This window comes from Homalodisca vitripennis, chromosome 2 (genome assembly GCF_021130785.1).
Source record: "Homalodisca vitripennis isolate AUS2020 chromosome 2, UT_GWSS_2.1, whole genome shotgun sequence".
Lineage (NCBI taxonomy): Eukaryota > Metazoa > Arthropoda > Insecta > Hemiptera > Cicadellidae > Homalodisca > Homalodisca vitripennis.
The window spans coordinates 72,880,960-72,899,899 of record NC_060208.1 but is presented as its reverse complement, the minus strand read 5'-3'; the positions used below and the strand labels follow the sequence as shown (position 1 = coordinate 72,899,899).

Sequence of the window (18,940 nt, the reverse complement as noted above, 5' to 3'; positions counted from 1 at the left end):
AAATATTCTACCGAGAAAAAGACGTTGTCACGTAAAATCTTCGCCCGTAAAACCGACTTTACAGGCAACCATAATTTTTTAAATAAATAATTCAATTATTATATGTGTAGTGCCGTGTATTTCGCAAATTAAAGTTTATATATTAAGCGTACATATTACGGTTATATTTATATATTTTATTATGACTGATTTCATAGTTCCGACATAAATGGTTCTTTTTAGCCGAAAAAGACTATTAGGAAATCGATTATTTTGAAATAAAATACTCATGGGGGGACCGGTCCCATTCGTCCTTGCTTATTACTGTACTGAGTTTTTCTTATTAATTCAGCTATTTGCCTGTTGCGATTGGTTACCCATAAGGCCTAGTACATACCGAAACCAACCGGTGACAGCAACGCAACAGCAACTCAACTCAGTCAACTGGAGTTTCTTCAAGGTTTACACCACGTGCACATAAATAAGAAACCCAAGTTGACATGTTTTCCAGTCACTTGTACCGATGTCTTCGTCCGAGGAGGAGGCAGTACTTCTATATGTGCTTAGAAAACGGAAAAAAGTTACATAGACGGTTTAGTGTGCATCCATATAATACTAGCAATATACACAGTAGCCAGTGGCATGCCTTACAAAAATTGGGAAAATATCCCGAAAAGTTTTTCAACTATTACAGGATAAGCAAGGCTAGCTTTGATTTTTTGCTGGATTTAGTAACCCCTCTACTGCTGAAAAAAGATACTAACTACAGAACCGCAATTGGTGTGGGCGAAAGATTAACAATCACATTAAGGTAAGTTCGATGAAATGTATTTATTTGTTATAGTTATACAATATTTCACTCAAAAGACTATGATGTCATTTAATGCATGCCGAATGCATTGGTCAAGGTTTTGAAAACGTAATCTTCGTTCTCCTGGCCAGGATTTCCCGGAGAAATGTTATTAGTCAGCACACTGGGTGATCGTGAGGACTGTAGTGATGAGCTTGAATACATATCGTGCGTTTGCATATGACCAGGACTATCATCTAGAACTTCATCAATCAAACTAAAAATTCTTCTTTGAGAGTTCGTTTCTGCCGTGAATTCATTTCCTTCATATCTTTTTTAAGACTCAATAGAAAAAGTTCGTCTGACTTATCTTCATTGTCAGCTACCGGAACCAATTTGTCTTCAGCAGGCTCCATTGATTTTGCTTTAAACTAATTGGTCATAGCTTCATCCAACGGTGTAGTCGGCTTCCTTTTGCCCAACTGTTTCTTCCGGAACTGTGATATGCTGTTATTAGCGAGTTCCTACCTTTAGCACTGCCTCTTGGGGTAATTCGGTCGCGTCATCATCCACTTCATCAGCAATTTCATTAATACTGTTATCAGCTGCTGCTTCTTCTTCTTCTTCTTCTTCTTCTTCTTCTTCTTCTTCTTCTTCTTCTTCTTCTTCTTCTTCTTCTTCTTCTTCTTCTTCTTCTTCTTCTTCTTCTTCTACAAGAGTTTGTTGTTGGTGATCAGTTTCAGGAGGTGGTGGTAGATTGCTTCCAATGTTTTTAGGGTTACCTTTTAAAATAGGCACAAGATATTGCATCACATCAGCCAAGTAATAGTCCTCTTTTGAAGAACCTCCGGCTCCCGACACTGGTATTGTGAAAAGATGTCTTCTAAATACCGTCCTGATATTTTTCCATTTTTCCTTGCATTGCTTTACTGAAAAAAGCAAAACAACCTGTAACTTCATATAAGCATAGAATAAACAAAATAGAAGGGAAACGCTTATGGAAAATGCACGTTGACTCTTATTTGAACTCTTATTAGTCACATTGTTTTATTAGCGAATTTTCATAGTACAAATGAGCTATTAATTTATATTTAACTGAAGAAGTAGTAGGCCTATGACCAATTTTAAAAGTAGTTTGAATTGGCCTTATATTGGCGCCGAACCCAAGTTTCGCATGTACCAAAAAACCTTCTTCAACCGGCCCTGCAAATGTTTGTAAATGTTTCAGGTTTTTGGGTGAGGGATGTAGCTATCATCAACTAGCTTACGACTTCTTTACATGTGTATCTACAATAGCAGCAATCGTTCCTGAAACATGTGAAGCTATCTGGTCTGCATTACAACCTCTTTTTATGCCAGTACCCGACAGAAATCAATGGGAAACTATAGATGGAATATATGAAGAATTATGGAATCTGCCTAACTGCCTAGGGTCAATAGACGGCAAGCACATTCGTATCATATCCTTTGATCATTCTGGTTCAAATTACTACGATTATAAGCATTTTTTCAACTGTGTTGATGGCTTGCGCAGACGCTGATGGGACATTTATAAGTATTGATGTAGATACCCCGGAAGAAATAACGATGCAGGAGTTTTCCACTCGTCGACATTGGGTAAATGGGTAAAAGAAAATAGCCTAGACTTTCCTCCTCCAAGAGTACTTCCAAATGATGTCAGTAATGAACCTGTACCATTCATTCTTTTTCTGTGGTGATGAAGCATTTCCACTTCTCTAAAATCTCATGCGACCTTACCCGCGACGTGTTTTAAACAATACAAAAAGAGTGTTCAACTACAGACTCTCAAGAGGACGTAAAAGTGTAGAGTGCGCGTTTGGTATGATAAGCATGGTTTAGAGTGTTGGAAAAAGCAATACAGTGCAAACCTGGTAACTTAAAAAAAAGTGTTCAAGCTGTATGTGTGCTTCACAACTTTATCAAAGCAAGAGACGGGATAGCAAGCTGTCCTGAGTAATTTGAGTACACTAGGCCACGCCTAACATGTGTCGGCAACTTACGTCGCTCAAGAAAGCAGAGCTACTTAATAAGAGACAAAATCGCACGTTATTTCGTTGAATCTAACCCAATACCGTACCAGTGGGACTAAGCCATCTAAGCTCCAGTGAACACTATTTTTACAAGTTGAAACGTGGCAATCGATACCTACATATCACCCAGTGCAAGATTTTGTTTTACACATTTTTGATGGGTGTGATTTCCAGTAGTAAATAAACTTGTAAATAACAGTTTTAGGCAAAATACTGTATTTTATATGCTTATCAAGAATAAAAAACTGTATTAAAATGTTTATAGAAATTAACAAATTGCTTATATTTTTATCTTACCTGTGAGTTTAAACTCATCTGCCACAGCTTGCCAAACTTTGTCTGTCACCACTATGTTACTGTATGATTTGTTGCAATGGTCATACAAACAATCAAACTGTTCAATGAACTGTGTAAATTTAACATTTTCTAGTTGTTCAGCAGCCATAGTTACGTACGGTCTGCACTTCACAAGAGTAACTGCGCAACTGGTGACTTGAGTTTACAGCATATCGTGACTTGAGTTGCCTGCGTTGCTCAGTCAGGTGACCGTTGAATCACCATCACGTCACAGTCACTTTGGTATACACAGTCCCACTAAACTGCGTGTGTTATTCATTGGCAACTCAAGTTGCCGTTGCGTTGCTATTACCGGTTGCTTTCGGTATGTACTAGGCCTAGTCGCTCATGCTCAGCCAAATATCATGGCGTGACATGCACTATCATTGAAATCAATGTTTCTCGTATAGATAGAATACGAATATTTTATCTGCGTTAAGTATTTCTAACAGATACGTCTAGACTAGTCACTTCCTTCCCGTAATACGTTGTTTCATGGTTAATTGGAATTGCCCTGCAAAAAAGGTGGGGAAAGTTCTTTGCCTTTTCGTGCCTACTACAAACATGTCATATCCATAATCTATGAAATTCAGGCAAAATATATTTGTTTGCTTGCTACTTCAGTTCTGTCTGAAAAATTCTTTTCTACTGCAGATTTTGTCACCAATGATCGTAGAAATAGATGAAAGCCAAAAACCTCAACCATAATTTACTTTTACATAACAAAATGAAATAAACATCCAGTTTTGTCTTTATTGTTTACAAATGTATTTATTAATAGAGTATTTGTAAAATTATACATTTTGTCAAGTTTGAACATTTTTTATTAGTTATTATAAATTATTATGAATCACCCCTTAATTATTCTTTTAATAAGCCACATATATAAATAAGTGGGCGCGCGCGCGCGAGTGTGTGTGTGTGTGTGTATATATATATATATATATATATATATATATATATATATATATATATATATATATATATATATATATATATATATATATATATATGGACTATTAAAAGAACAATTAAGGGGAGATTCATCATTGGTATATATATTTCATTATCCTAATAATATTCAAGAGCTGTATTCGTGTGTGTATATATATATATATATATATATATATATATATATATATATATATTCATTTTGATGAATTCAAATATGTGAATATTCGAATACTATTCGGTTCTGTATTCGATTCTCCAATCACTAATCCTAGTCTTTTCGTTTATCACATTCACATCACTATCACTGAAGCGGTAAAACACGAGTAATGGATTTATTACTATTAGTAGCCTATTATCCAAATCTAATGTATACAGACAGACATAGTTGATAAAAAAACACGATTTGAAGTGAGTTAAGAGTTATGGACATTCTATATTATGTTCCTGCATTTTAGTAGTTCAAATTAACAATGCACAGGCATTGTATTTTATCATGATTTGTATTATTAAAAATTGAAACAATACTTGAATTTGTACGTGTCATTTAAATTTAAGGTTAAATTTGGGCTTAGCATAATTTTAATTATACCGTTAATATTTTACTTGTATGCAGTTTTACAATTGATTGCAGCCTCAAAACATGACGCACTGGCAATACAATTTGTACAATGCAATGCAAGATCCGAATCTAATTGTGTTCCGAGATAATTTGATAGTGATAATTCGAGATAAATTCCCCAAATCTGAATTTCATTTTCTTGTTTTGCCACAAGGTAGGATTGATAATTTAAAATCTCTAACTTCTTCTCATATTCCACTTATTCATCACATTGAGTTAGTAACGGAGCAATTTATCCGAGGTTTTCATGGAAGAACTTTCTGGTAAGTACATTAAATGTTAAGGCCTAGTCAAATTTTATTTAGGCCTATATAGGGTAGTAGAGTATGAAAAGTGGATTTGGTTTTATGTTGATAGCCTATTAATAAACATTATTTGTAGTTACAGCTATGGGTAGAATACGATAAGCGAAACGGTTTTTTTGTATTTTCTGTTATACATGTTTGTTTCATTGTTATCATTTCGTTATTATTTATGACTTTTCTATTTCCCAGTTCTTGTTGCTTGTTTCATCGTTATAGCACCTTTATTATTTATGGGATTGTCACTATGTGTACTATTTTAATTTCAAATATGATTGTTATTATGAATATGGGAATGTTGATATGATAGACTCATATTTGATATACGAATATTAAGTATCAATGATTATACTACTTGATATAAAAACTGGGTCTACTTATTGTACTCTACCCACAACTATTTATATCAACCCATTTGATTACCAAATTAGAACTATAGTTAATTTGAACTTAATGGAGGAGTGGCAAAAGACGAGGATACTTTGGCATTATCTGGAGGCCTCTATTTTTTGAAGATACTACATTATTAGAAAGAAGAGACTTTATTTTACTTACAGCATAGAGATTGTAAACACGTCATTGTGACAATTAGTTCTTGTTTTGTGCCTTCCAACAGTAAGCGATGTTGACAAGAAGGATCCCACTCTGTCCCCATCTACTATTTGTTAATAGGCTATATAGGTAAGGATATTTTTCCTTTTTCGCCAGAAGTGCAGAGTGGTGCCATCGAAGCTCGCACTGATGGCCAGGGGCATTTCTGATCGATATTTATCCTACTTCATATCACATGCTAGACTGTCCGTGATCTGACAATGGAAAAGTTATAGTATATAAGTGGCAGTAGTAGGGGGATTGTTTTTGGAAAAAACATTTTTGGGAGAAGGTAAAATTAATTCCAGATAAATTTTCAACTACCCATGCATAGAGTGTGAAAGGAATTAAAATGTTGTCTCCATATGGTCGTTATAGGCTTGTTCTTTCATTATTTATCTTTCTTTCTTCATTGAACCCAACTCCATGACATGGTCTTTTTCCATGGCAGTAGCAGAAAAATACCTGTACACCAAAAGCTTGCTTATGATAGCATAGCTTAATGCATAATAAATAATACAAATAGAACAAAGCGTAATTCCAAAGAAAACACTAGCCACTATTATTAAACTATAAACACTGATTAATACGAAATACAAGATTAATTAAAGAAACTAATGTATTTTTAAACTAAAGAAGTGGCCATTACATGAACTTACCAAACAAATATGTCTAGTTGAATCCTTCTTTAGTTCCAAACTCAAATAGTTTAAACTAAAAAGAATCTCCTTACTAATGTATAATATTTTATTGATTTGGTGCTCATAACCATTAATGTTATAACAGGAATTATGTTACATAACTAACATATTATGGCCTACCTGTATAATCAATTAAATAATCGCTTAATTTGATTTAAAAAATCGAGATATTGCATTTGCACGATTATATGATGGAAAGTTAATAAAAATATTGTGAGTACTTGGCCACTATTTTGAAACAAAACAGACTAATTTTAAAATAATGGACAGTAGTTTACCTACTAATTAATCCTTTTAGGAGGGTACCCAGCGGATCACTTCTGGCTGGTCAACCTACCAGTTGAACCCACCACTGGGCACAGCAAAATCCGATGTGCCACTTCAATCTGAGCAACCTTACGGATGTCCAGAGCGGCACAACACTAACCGCAAATGTTGAGATTCTGGGGTTCATGGGCAATTCGATAAGTTTAGTCTACTGTGGAAGATGACTGTTGGAGTTGGTGGGGTTTGTTCCCTTACCTCAGGGGTTCTTGTTAACCTCAACAAGGGTGTGCCACCCCCTGCCTACTTTGACTGGAGAGGCTGGTTCAGAGCTGGCCTCTCCTTCTTCCGGGATGACTTTGAGATGTAGTACCCCCTAATTCTTCCTCATGGATCTCGATAGGAGGCGGCACCTACTCCCTAACCTCTTACCCATCCTGAATATCCTGTCACTCCGGAAGCAGCGCAAAGGTTCTTATAGTCACTAAGTGCAATTTATAAGCTTCTTGTCCTAAGAGAACAAAAAAAAAAAAACCTTTTAGGATGAGTGGGCTATATATAGCCTACATAGTTCATTTTAACGACTATACATATTCAACATTAATCTTGCCATAAAAGGTGGTCTACTATCCATAACCCTTTTTTTGTTTAATGTTGATGAGTTACAAAACATCATAAAATCATGATTCTCTGTGCTAACATATGTTTAATGACTTTTCTAAGAATATTATTATGTTGTCATGTAGTACAAGATGTTATTTACTTCTTTTTCAAATTGTGTAACAGCTGTCGCATCACCTCCCGCCAACTGTGTTGTCAGACAGGCGATTGTGTTGTGTATTCGTGTATAGTTATTTTTAAATCATTATTTTCCAACTAATAAACATAAAATGTTATACTCTTATAGAAAATAAAGTAGGAAACAAAAATGTTTCTTTTTTTCTAATACACTAACAGTAAACAAACAAAAAAGAGTCAAAGCTTTTTAAAATTTTTTATTCAATCAAATAATTATTAAATAACGCTCTATTGTACAGTTTTATTGTGAATAATAGGATTATATATATATATATATATATATATATATATATATAGATGTGTGTGTGTGTGTGTGTTTTAATACTACACTCATAATGATTTATAAAATGTTCGGATTTTCCCTTTGTCTTCTTAAGTACATCAATCAGAAAAAGTAGTCAAAGTGTGAACCATAAAAAATTGAAACCGTTTTTCTTGTTCTAAAACAGTTAAACAAATGTGGCAAGTTTCAAGTGCATAATTTACTGTTTAATATAATTTTTATTGAGCTAGTCATAAAAACCATACGTGATTATAGGAAATTATGTTCTAGAGTAAAAATTCAGGAGTGTGTTAATAATACATCATTGTTATGAGGACAAGAAGGTAAAGAAATGTCACTGTGCTTAAACCTAATGGGAGCACTCTTAGAACTCAATGTTCCACTTTTGAGGAAGGGAAGACTATTTTGGTTTATTCCTTTTCGGAGGGATATAAACATATTGATAAAGTCATGGATAAATAGTTGGATGTTTAAATGTAAGTAGCAAGATCAGATTTTTCTGATCTGTATATACACTCATTTATTATGTTTCCTCATTTTAAAACCCATTTATTATTCAGTACATTTATTTTCGTTTTATTTCAGGTGGGGATTCCATGCAAAGCCAACTATGATGCAACTACACATGCACATCGTCAGTGATGACTTCAGAGGCACTGGACTAAAAACTGCCAAGCATTGGAACTCCTTCACTACTGCATTCTTTGTGCCTCTATCAAGTAAGTTTCCAATTGTTTGGCTTATTAGAAACTCAAACATGATTATTTAACACGTTACTTTTTATTTTATATGAGGTAACGGACATTATTTGCAAAATTATCAAAGTCAAAATAAATTTTAAATGTGTTAAAAATTGTATTGTAAATGTAAGTTCTTAGCCTATCTTTTTACATAATCACCATTTAAATATTAAGACGTTTATCATAGAATAGATTTGTATTGTGTAGCCAAAGGCAGTACACTAGTCCTTAATTAATAGTACACAATTTTACAAGTTAACTTGTAAGTTATAACTTTCAAACACAGAGTACAATTAAAGGACAAATTTAAATTTAAAGAAATCTTTAATAGAATAAAGACTTTTTTGGGTCAAAGTCCTTTACAAAATCAATCTGAAACGGTTTTTTGACAATCCCCTTAACTCTGATGGTAGGTGGTTGAAGAGCTGGATGCCAATTTAATCAGGATCAGAAGATTTAGTTTTCATGAGATTGCAGTGACCAATGTCCACATCTTGTCACCTAAGGGTGTTGCAGCTGTGTACATTACTTCTGGTAGGAAGGGAATCCAGTCGATCCTTTACTGGAGAGTTAGTATATATAAAGAGGAGGTAGTTAGGGTTGCAACATTCTTGAAGTAGTCTCTACAATCTCCTATAACACAACTCACAGATTATACGGATGGCAGTTTTCTGTATCTTGAATATAGTTTCAAGATGAGGAGATGATCCCCATGTGATTATACAGTAGGACATTCTGCTGAAGAAACAGGCAAAGTAAACCATTCTCAAGATGTTGTTAGTGGTAAACGATGATAATCTATAAAGGATGTTTGTGGTTGAAAGTTTCTTGGCTAGTTCTGAAATGTGGCTCCTCCAAGATAGTTTGTTGTTAATATAAACTCCCAGAAAATTTATTTTATGGTTAACAGAGGCAGTCTTTGTGAACGTCAATCTTTGGGTCTTGTCACAGTTTAATTTAAGGCCATTATTAGAACACCAGTCACTTGTAGTTTCAATTGCCAGATCGATTCTGTTTTGCTGGATAGCACAGTTAGTTTCTGTGTAAAAGGTTATGTCTCAGTAAACAGATAAGACGCCATGTTTTTTTGCTCAAGGTAATTTGGAAGGTCATTGATAAACATGACAAACAAAATGGATCCCAGAACTGAGCCTTGCTTTACACCTCTTATACAGACTTATTTAGATATATTTCCATCATATTCCACCACCTGTGTCCAATCCTTGAGATAGTCTTGGATCAACAACAGCAAAACGTTTGAGAATCCATAGTACTCCAGCTTATTAAGCAGCAAGTCATGAGGAATGAGGTTAAAAGCTTTAGACAGGTCAAATAAGTTCAATGACACTGTATTATGTTCTTCAATTCTCTTTAATACATCCTTGAAAAGATCCATAACTTTCATTCTCCTTTTGGAACCCATACTGCTTTGGATGGATTAATCCGTAAGTCTCTAAAGATTGTCATAATTTGCTGTGACAGGATTTTATCCAGAGTTTTGGCCAGCTCCTGTGCTTCCTGAAGAATGTATATTGGACAAAGGTCATTGTAAGATACCATTTGACCTTTCATGGGAATGTGAGTTATCTTAGCTGCTTTTAAAATTGATGGAAACACTCCACTTCTGAAACGTAACTTGATCATGTAAGAAAGAGGCTTATCCATAAGATCTGCTATTGACTTCACAACTACAGGAGTCAAGCCAAAAATATTGCCTGTTTTTTTAATTTGTCAGGTTTTTATGGCACAGAAAATATCCTCAGATTTAAATTTGTCCCAGGCATAGTTGCTGATATCAGGAACTGCTGATAGTTTGTGTGTGGTATTTCTCGGTCAGGAGATTTTAAAATGTCTGAAAATGTGTTATTGAAACCATTAGCATCAGGTTTAAAATCTCTGCCCAGACCTTGCTTGCATTGAGATTAAGTACAGAATTCTTCATGAACAACCTACCACGAAGCTCTATAAATGTTATTAGAGCAAGCAATTTTGTTATCATTGAAGAATTTCTTAGCTTCTATTGCTTTCTATATATATTTCGTGCTTTGACAAGTGGTTCCCCTACCTCTTGTGCCCAATTACGTAGCTCATAAAACTCATCTCTTAGCTGATGGAGACCAGCATGAAACCAGTGTTGTTTCTTGTAAGTTGTTTGCCTCTTCTTAGTCTTGAATGGATAACAGAGATCAATAGCTTGTGGGAGGACATTAACAAACTCTGACATAGCAAGGTTAGCATTCTTTAAGAAGTAAATGTTCGTTCAAGATGTGTTTTTCAAAAAATTTCTAAGTGAGACAATCGTTTCTGGCCTGAAGTCTCGGTGAGTTGATGTTGAAAATAAAGGCTCCACATTACCATTTCTGACATCGAATTCTTGGCAAGTGCGATCAGAAAACTCGATGTTGCTCACTAATCCAGTAACAATCCTTATGAGAATTAGTTAATTAGAAAATTGTTGATGCAAGAAGGTCGACATGTTGGAAATATTCGTGTGAAGTTTGGGAATTGTTTCCTCAAAACTATATGACTCCAACAGGTTGCAAAACATTTTTTTTGTCATCTTTTGTTTACAATTTAGGTCCTCTTCAATATGGACATTGATGTCATCAAACATAACAGACTTCCCTTTAAAGCCTGCTAACTGATCCAAAAGACCCAAAAGTTGTCCAAAGATTTATCAAACTAATTTCATCCTATAATTTATATGAAGTGGCAGTCTTAAAAAAGGAGAGACTGGTTGGCGGCTTCCGTCTGTTCTTGGTATCGCTGACCATGAAGATGTGGAGAGTCTGTTTGAGTATGAGGATCAATTTTAGTGGTGCAGATTATTACAAAACTCTTTATTTTCCTTTGAAAGAACTTCTCATAGGTTTCTGTGTCCCTTATCCGTTTTGAAGAATATGGAGGGCCTCTGCCTAAACTGACTTTGGATTTTGTTGCAGTATCACCCGTTCAGGCCGCACTTTTATGCTGTTGGAATTCCCACGTTAGTTTTTGGGAATGTTTACCTTTAGAGATTCATAATGTCAGTGGGACTGGCCAATTTACTGTATAATGGTCGCTAACTGGATTTTTATCTGTAATTTGAAACTTCTTACACTTAGCAACTTGTAGTGGTTATTTAGTGGTACAAACATAACATGGTACATGCTTTTCAATATCCTCTCTGTAGAAATCAGCCACCTGTGAGTTTAACCACTGGTTTACACTGACTTGCATTTTAACTTTGTCGAGTATCGAGCCACATCTTGATCGCTGGGGACAGATGGTAGTCGCTCGGGGCTAAATCTGTGCTGTGTGGTGGATGATTAAAAACTCAACGAGTGATTGGCTGTGTGTGGATGAGCATTTTCGTGGAGAAACAAATCTTTCTTGCTGAGTTTTCCCTGACACTTGTTTTTGTATAGCATGTCTTAAATTTGTGAGTGTTTGGCAATTTCTGTTGACAGTTTGGCCACACTCATGAAAATCAATGAGAATCACTCCCTGAGCATCCCAAAATACAGTAGCCATAATTTTTCTCGCTGACAGCATTTGCAAACACTTGTGTGTTCCCATCCTATTGACTGCGTTCTGTTTTACAGTTGACATGCTTTACCCAAATTTCATCGCCGGTTACAGTACAGTTGATGATTTGTTTTTCACTTTTGTCGTAGTCTTCCAAAAATGTCAGTGCAGCAGCAAGTCTCTGTCTTTTTGTGATCTTCTGTTAGGATTTTCTAAACCCACCTGGTACAAAATGTTTGGAAATAAATTTACCAACCAAATTTCATGAATTAAACTCCTTGAAATGTTCTGCTAGTTCCGTAATCATGAAATGACAATTTTCACGGATTGGTTCATTGATTTTCGCCACCAATTTATCATTCAGAAGACTTGGCCTACCATTGCGATGCTCAACATAAACATTGCTTCGTCCATTTTTAAAATCAATGAACCAATATCTCACTGTCCCTCATTATTCCTTGACCATACCCATCACAAATCTAGTGATAAATTTCAATTGATTGTGATATTTCGCCAACAAAAACCTTAACACAGATCACACTTCACAACTAGTTGGATTTTCAATTACAGCACTCATTTGAACACTCCACTATAGGTGAATAAGGTGGCTGTGGTAGTACTGAAATTTGTTTTTAGCGTAAAAATTGCTGACAGAGCATTATGGGATGGCGCAATATGGTGATGTAGAATCCAACTATCAGCAATGTTGGCACAGACACAAAGAACTCTTGTATGAATTCTTTTTAAAATTTCTTTGTAGTAATATTAGTTAACTGTTTGTCCAGGAGGAACTCCATCTTTATGAACTATTCTCTTGGAATCAAAGAAGTACACAAGTACGCACTTCACTTTTGACTTTGACATGCAAACTTTTATCGGTCTGGATTATCCCTTTACGCACCATTGCGAACTTAATCTCTGGATCGTATCAAAAAACCAACTTTCATCACCAGTGATAACACAGTTCAACAACTCTGGCCTGATTTCGGTTTGCTCTAACAGATCAGCAGCCACATTTTTCCATGTTTCTCGCTGTTGTGGTGTAAGATTTTGGGGATCATTTTTGTAGAAACCTTTATCATACCAAGATTTTCAGTTATTATTAGACAAACCATTTCTCGATTGATGTTCAGTTCTTCTGCAATCATTTTCACGAATAATCTTCTATCAGATTGTACGAGTTTACGCACCCTGGCCAAGTTGACATCCGTCCGTGAGGTTGATGGTTGTCCACTGCGGTCTTCATCTTCGACATTCTTTTTGCATTCATAAAACATTTTATGCCAACTAAAAACTTGAGCTCTTGACATAACCTCCTCTCCAAAAGCCTTCTGATGTTTACCGTAAGTTGTATATGACTGAATCGAGTGAATGTTCAGCGAGTTGCAGTGTTGTGTCATCTGAATACAAAATTGCTTTGTAGTAGTCTCCTAGGTACTATGGCATGTCTTTTGTAAGTATAAACAGCACTGAACCTTGTAGCACATGTTGATTCATTGAAAAGGGTTTGATCTTAAAGACTGTGAGAGCTCTCTACTTCTGTCAGCTCCACCACCTGACTGTAACTGTGATCTTCCAGATAACTCCTTAACCACATCAAAGTTGTACTGAGCGGCCTTTGAGAAATCCATGGTTATACATTCATTGGTGGTTTGTTTTTACAGTGATTCGTTAGCTTTAAGAATCACTTTCTTTATTACTTTGGAGAATGTCGGTAGCAAGGAAATGAGCCTGTTATTACTAAGTGCACTTTCGTGTTTTAACGTAGTGTAGATTTTAGCTTGCCTGTGTACTAAAGGGAAATCCCTTTTGTCAGGGATATATTTATGGCATGGGTCAGGGGTAATACTAATTTAGCACTGCGATGTTTAAAAAGTTTTGCATTATTTACTTTTAAAACTAATGTATTGGTTGATCGTTCTGTTTTGTTTTTAATTTTAGAATTCACTAATTGCCAGGTAGTCTTAAGAATGTTAATTCTTTAATTTTTCATCTAAAGTAACTATGCTTTTTCTAAATAACATTGTTTTATAATTCGAGTTCTGTAGTGATATACATTGTTAATTCATTTATTTCTTCCATTTGTTATCTCATTATCATTCTAGGCATTTTTAAGGTATATTTTCTATTAAATGTAGGGAAATGTTTGTAAAAATAAAACAATATAACATAGTAAAAATATGAAAATTTCATCTCACATAGAGATAAATACAGGTCCAACCTATTTTCTTTATTTAACTCAAATAGAAACCAACGTATGTTTTGCTCAGTAAATATTGAGGTCACTATAACACCAGTATTGAGAGATCAGATCAGTGCTTGCTGCATCAGCAGGTGTCGGTTAATCCTCTGTCTGTCTGATAGATACACTTTCAGATAGACATACAGAAAGTGTATAATCTGCTAATTACAATGATATAACTATTAGCAGATAATTTTTAAGTTTTAAAAGTTAAAGTTTTAAAGTGTCACAATCATGACTCTTGCTAGTTCACGGAGGGAAGTGTCGTAAATTACGATTTTGCCAGTACCAGGATTAAAGATTTACGGTGATGAAATAGTCCATGAGAACATGTGTAAAGTGTCCATTAAGTGTTGTATTTAATTTTATAGGTCAAATGATTCACTCTGCTTATTTTATTCCAGAAGTGATGGGAGACTTGAAAAATCATGGGACTGTGATTCTGCCACCTGACAGTCTTTGTGCACAGATCCTGAAGGCCCCCCTGAGGTGTCACAAGTGTGGTCATCGTCCTGTTAACATGCCGAGTCTGAAGATTCATTTGCTCAGCCATATTCCTGTCTAGTCAATGCCAAGGACTTTCATTATATTATTATTATGCTCATTTTATTGAATAGTTTTACGTTATATGTACAATTTAAACGTTATTTTAGTATATTTAATGTAAGTGGTATTTTAAATGTCATTATTTTTTGTTCAGTCTGACAGAAATCTGTGTCAGTTATATTGTTTCAAAAACATGAATTAACTGCCAAGAGATTCTGTTTCCTTCATATTAGAGTTTTACTAACTGATCTTATGCTAATGTATTAATTCAATAACCAGTTTTACCAGTCTTGGTGTACAAAAGTTAAGAAGACTTTAGTTAGGACATTTTCATATAATACAGAACACATTCTTTTTATCTAGTAAGATATATCATTATCAGTGCTTTACATTTGTGAGAGGGTATTTTTTACAGTTCTTTAACGAATATCGCCTTGTTGATAAGATATCAAGCAGTTGTGATATATTAATGAGAAATGTGAATTATCAAAACTGTTTGACAAGTTGCAATTGATTGTATTTTTTGTAGAAGTACCTTCCTCTGTCCGTATTTCACTTTAAATTTGACTCCCTTAAAGTTTACATTGTTTGTTTTTATTTCTTCACAATCAAATTGAGTGTGTGTACTACTACCACGTTTCTTGTGTATTTCTTACTTCATACTCGAACTAATCAGTAAAATGAACAAACAGGTTTTGTTTTATTGGAAGGAGAGAGGAAGAGTACACCAACTATATGGGATTGTATTAATTCACTAAAATACACTAGAACAGAAAAAAGATATTTTTGTCTCACTGATATGTGAAAAATAAATAAATCTTTGTTCAATAGACCAATAGTTATGAACTCCTCTCAATACACTATCCAACTCGGTCCTACAAACTAAACCATACAAGGTTCACCTGCACAGTGCCCCAACACAGTAGATACAGTTTGTGTGAATTTATGCTTAACAAATTCAAATTATTTATTGCCAGAACATCTTTACAATATATAGCAGTGTCAGAAACAAATTCAGCATGAACTATCATCTATGATATACATTGCCTAGGCCTAGTAACAAGTGTCTATCCAATTACAGCATAATAATCACTGATGTCATATGGGCTGATATTAATCAATAGCTTTTTTACGCTTTTCTTGAAACAATTAATTTCAAGAGATTTAAGATGAGAAGGAAGAGAGTTGTAGAGTTTAATGCCTGTTTCAGCAAAATAATTTAAAGTGGTTTTAAGACTACATTGAGATATTCTAAGAGATATCTATAATTTTATATACAATAGGCAATCTAAAATATAAAGTGCAGGTACTCTAAGAATACCATACTTTTTAAATAAAGGATTACAGTTAGTCCTTATGTTTACATTAGTTATAATCTTAATAGCACGTTTTTGTAAAATTAATAACTTTTTGTGTTACAATCATTGCCCCATACAATAATTCCATAAGACAAGAAACTATGAAGGTAGGCATAGTAGACAGTAATGAGGATGTTTGTAGTTACAATAAATCTTTGCCTAATTAATATAAAAATACCCTTAGACACTTTATTGCATAACATTTCAATGTGCCTATCCCATTTGATGTTACTTTGAAAAATAACTCTTAAGAATTTAACATAGTCAACGTTCTGTTGTCTTGACGGTTTTAAACAAAATTCTAGAATCTGGGTTTTATCTGTATTAAGACAGAGTGAATTGGCAGCTGACCAGTCCTCGATAGTGTCACTAATATTAGAAAGAACATCTTTAGCAAATAAAATATTACATTTAACTTGTACAGCCAGGTCATCAGCAAACATATAAGAGCTCGCATGATTAGCAGTAATACAACCAGGTAAATCATTTATGTAAGTAATAAAAAATACTGGGCCCAGGATTGAGCCCTGTCTTGCATTTAAGTATTGTGAAAAACCAGAACCAACATGATAAACCAGAGGTTCAGCCAATTATGTGCATTGGTTAGAGTCACCCACACTATCAAACCCCAATCTGATGAAATGACATACCAGATCAGAAGCTTAAAAGACTTTATGGATAGTAAAGGTGAAAAATAAATAATGTCTTACTTCACCTGGGGAATTAGGGCTAAGAAGCCCTTTCTGACACTTAACTTAATGGTCCCATAAGACTTACAAGAAATCTCTGTCCTTATTTCAGTCTGCTTCAGCAGATCAGATGTGTAAATCAAAATTTATTTAGGGTTTTCTGTGTTTATTTCTCATCTGGATGACAGGCAGAAACATACTAATTGGTAATAGGATGATAATTTTTTCAAAATGTTCTCACTGATAACCTATTCTGAACCTCCTGCTTTCCTGGAAGTACTCTTTATTCCCCAAAGTTCCAGTAATCTTGATCTCCTTACCCAATTGTAGTTATACAGTATTAGCCAAAATAAATAGTACTGAAATGGTAATATTTTATTATGGTAAACATAGTAACATTACATATAGATTTTGCCAATAAATACAAGTGATAGAAAGCAAAATCGGTTAACCTATATGCGCCATCTTGTTGGAATCACTGTGAATTCAACGGCAGGTTTCGTGCACAACAAAATCTCCTGAGGTCTCTCACAAAACGATCAAGAATGGCCCTATATCGATACTGATTTACAGTAAGAGTCTCTCCATTATTGCCTTCAAAAAAGTATGGTCCCACTATACCCCTTCCAGACACAGCGCACCAAATGGCTTCAATGGCACCAAATGACATTATTGCCCTCTCTACAACAATGCCAGGGCGTTCAAATCCAAGGAAACAGGTTGTCTGTGCTTGTTTATGAAACCATTAAGGTGCACATGACATTCATTACTCAGAAACTCAGGTTCTTCATAGCATATTGCTAACATTGAAGCACAGTACTGAACTTTGGCTAGTTTGTTTCTACAGTTCAAAGGTTGTCAAGTTTGTATCCTGTAGGGAAAACCACCAATGTTTTTGAACATTCTTCGCATTAGGCTTCTTTCCGGTGACTGTAACACTTGCCGCAGCATTCTTCCGTGGTTTTCATTTGTACAGACAGTAGTTGGGCAACCTGAAAAGCCCTTTTGCTGTGTCAAAACACTACCTGTTCTTCAAAATCTTTCAACAACACCAAGAATCCCAGCATTACTAGGCGGGTTTTTGTGGAAATATTACTGAAAACGTAATGCAGTGTATGACAAGCTTGGCCCACCCACAGGTCCAATTCCATATGAGTGAAAATAATGCTCTACGATAAAAACTTTCTCTACCATTATTAGCACCATGTTAGCAAAAACTAACCTAAGTTTCTACATATTCTAAATTGTGTTTAAGGAAAATATAATCTAAAGATTTATTTCTTTTTTTATTGTGTTTTACTTTTAAAAAGTACATTGACCACTAGATACTTATATATTTTGTTACATCATAATGTGATACAAAACAAAAGAATTTAACAATTTAGCTTGAAATGTTACACACTGGTTTAGGTCTCCCATCAAAGTGTTCTGTGTAAAACAACTAAATTACCGGTACAGAAAGCAAATTTCAGTATGTTAAATTTTTAAGTTAAACTACAATTGCTGTTTGTAAGTTTAGTTCTTTTGATTTATGAAGTAATTCTTGATGATTTGGTTTCATCTAAAGTAAACTATGAGGAGTGATATGTGTCTGTTTTCTTTAAAATATTTCTAAATAATGTTTTAATACAAGAGTCTAAAATTGTGTTTAACCATTAGAGCAGTCAACAGCATTTAGTGAAACAGACCAGTAGAATTCTCAGCATTGTGATATTAATGCCTTAAAGTATTTTGAGTACTTATACAAGAAAATCTTAAGTATTTTGTACTAATATTATTGTTGTAATACATGTATCTTTATCACGTTACTCTATTGTATAAGTTAGTACCAAGTTTGTTAGTAGGGGAACCATAGGTTTAAGCTACTGTTTGTAATATACATTACTAATAATAAAGATATATTCATTGTGTGTTAAATATTTTAACCATTTACCATGATTTATATTAAAATATTATTGTATGGGATGCAAAAATACTCAACAAGGTACAAATGCACATCTGTATTAAACTATACAATTGCATATATTATTGTTTGAGCTCTCACATTTAGTGGTTTTTTTTGTCATAGCAACTTTTTTCAGCAAAACAAAAATACCACTGAGTTAAAGAGAGTAAGAATAAAGAACAAAAATGTGATGAAAAGGCTAGCTGGAAAAGTCTAAAATTGCTCAACACTGCTAGTCTGAAATC

General features: G+C 34.4%; 2 protein-coding genes across 3 annotated transcripts in view; one reads left to right on the top strand and one right to left on the bottom strand.

Moving 5' to 3' along the window:
- LOC124354161 (ran GTPase-activating protein 1-like) overlaps positions 1-3,476 on the bottom strand; it is a 50,857-nt gene extending 47,381 nt beyond the window's left edge. Inside the window, exons 1-2 of one of the 2 annotated variants that reach the window (XM_046804419.1) lie at positions 3,118-3,476; positions 701-1,698 (exon numbers count right to left, since the gene is read on the bottom strand). In XM_046804419.1, the coding sequence (XP_046660375.1) occupies positions 1,283-1,698; positions 3,118-3,265 (564 nt within the window). In that variant the 5' untranslated portion in view covers positions 3,266-3,476 and the 3' untranslated portion in view covers positions 701-1,282. Of the gene's footprint in view, positions 1-700; positions 1,699-3,117 lie in introns of those variants that run through there. The other variant, XM_046804421.1, reaches the window with a different exon arrangement.
- A 917-nt stretch (positions 3,477-4,393) lies between these two features.
- Positions 4,394-18,667, top strand: LOC124354159 (aprataxin-like). Its single transcript, XM_046804417.1, has 3 exons — positions 4,394-4,992; positions 8,254-8,387; positions 14,562-18,667. Exons 1-3 carry the CDS (start codon positions 4,751-4,753, stop codon positions 14,720-14,722), a joined length of 537 nt encoding a protein of 178 aa, XP_046660373.1. The 5' UTR covers positions 4,394-4,750; the 3' UTR covers positions 14,723-18,667.
- Positions 18,668-18,940: the final 273 nt, after the last annotated feature.

What these genes read in the sequence shown, in the direction of transcription:
- LOC124354159 (XM_046804417.1), top strand. Translation starts at nt 4,751, where the DNA reads ATGACGCACTGGCAATACAATTTGTACAATGCAATGCAAGATCCGAAT. An exon ending in TTTCATGGAAGAACTTTCTG is followed by an intron (nt 4,993 to 8,253) that starts GTAAGTACATTA and finishes GTTTTATTTCAG; the next exon opens with GTGGGGATTCCATGCAAAGC. An exon ending in ATTCTTTGTGCCTCTATCAA is followed by an intron (nt 8,388 to 14,561) that starts GTAAGTTTCCAA and finishes ATTTTATTCCAG; the next exon opens with AAGTGATGGGAGACTTGAAA.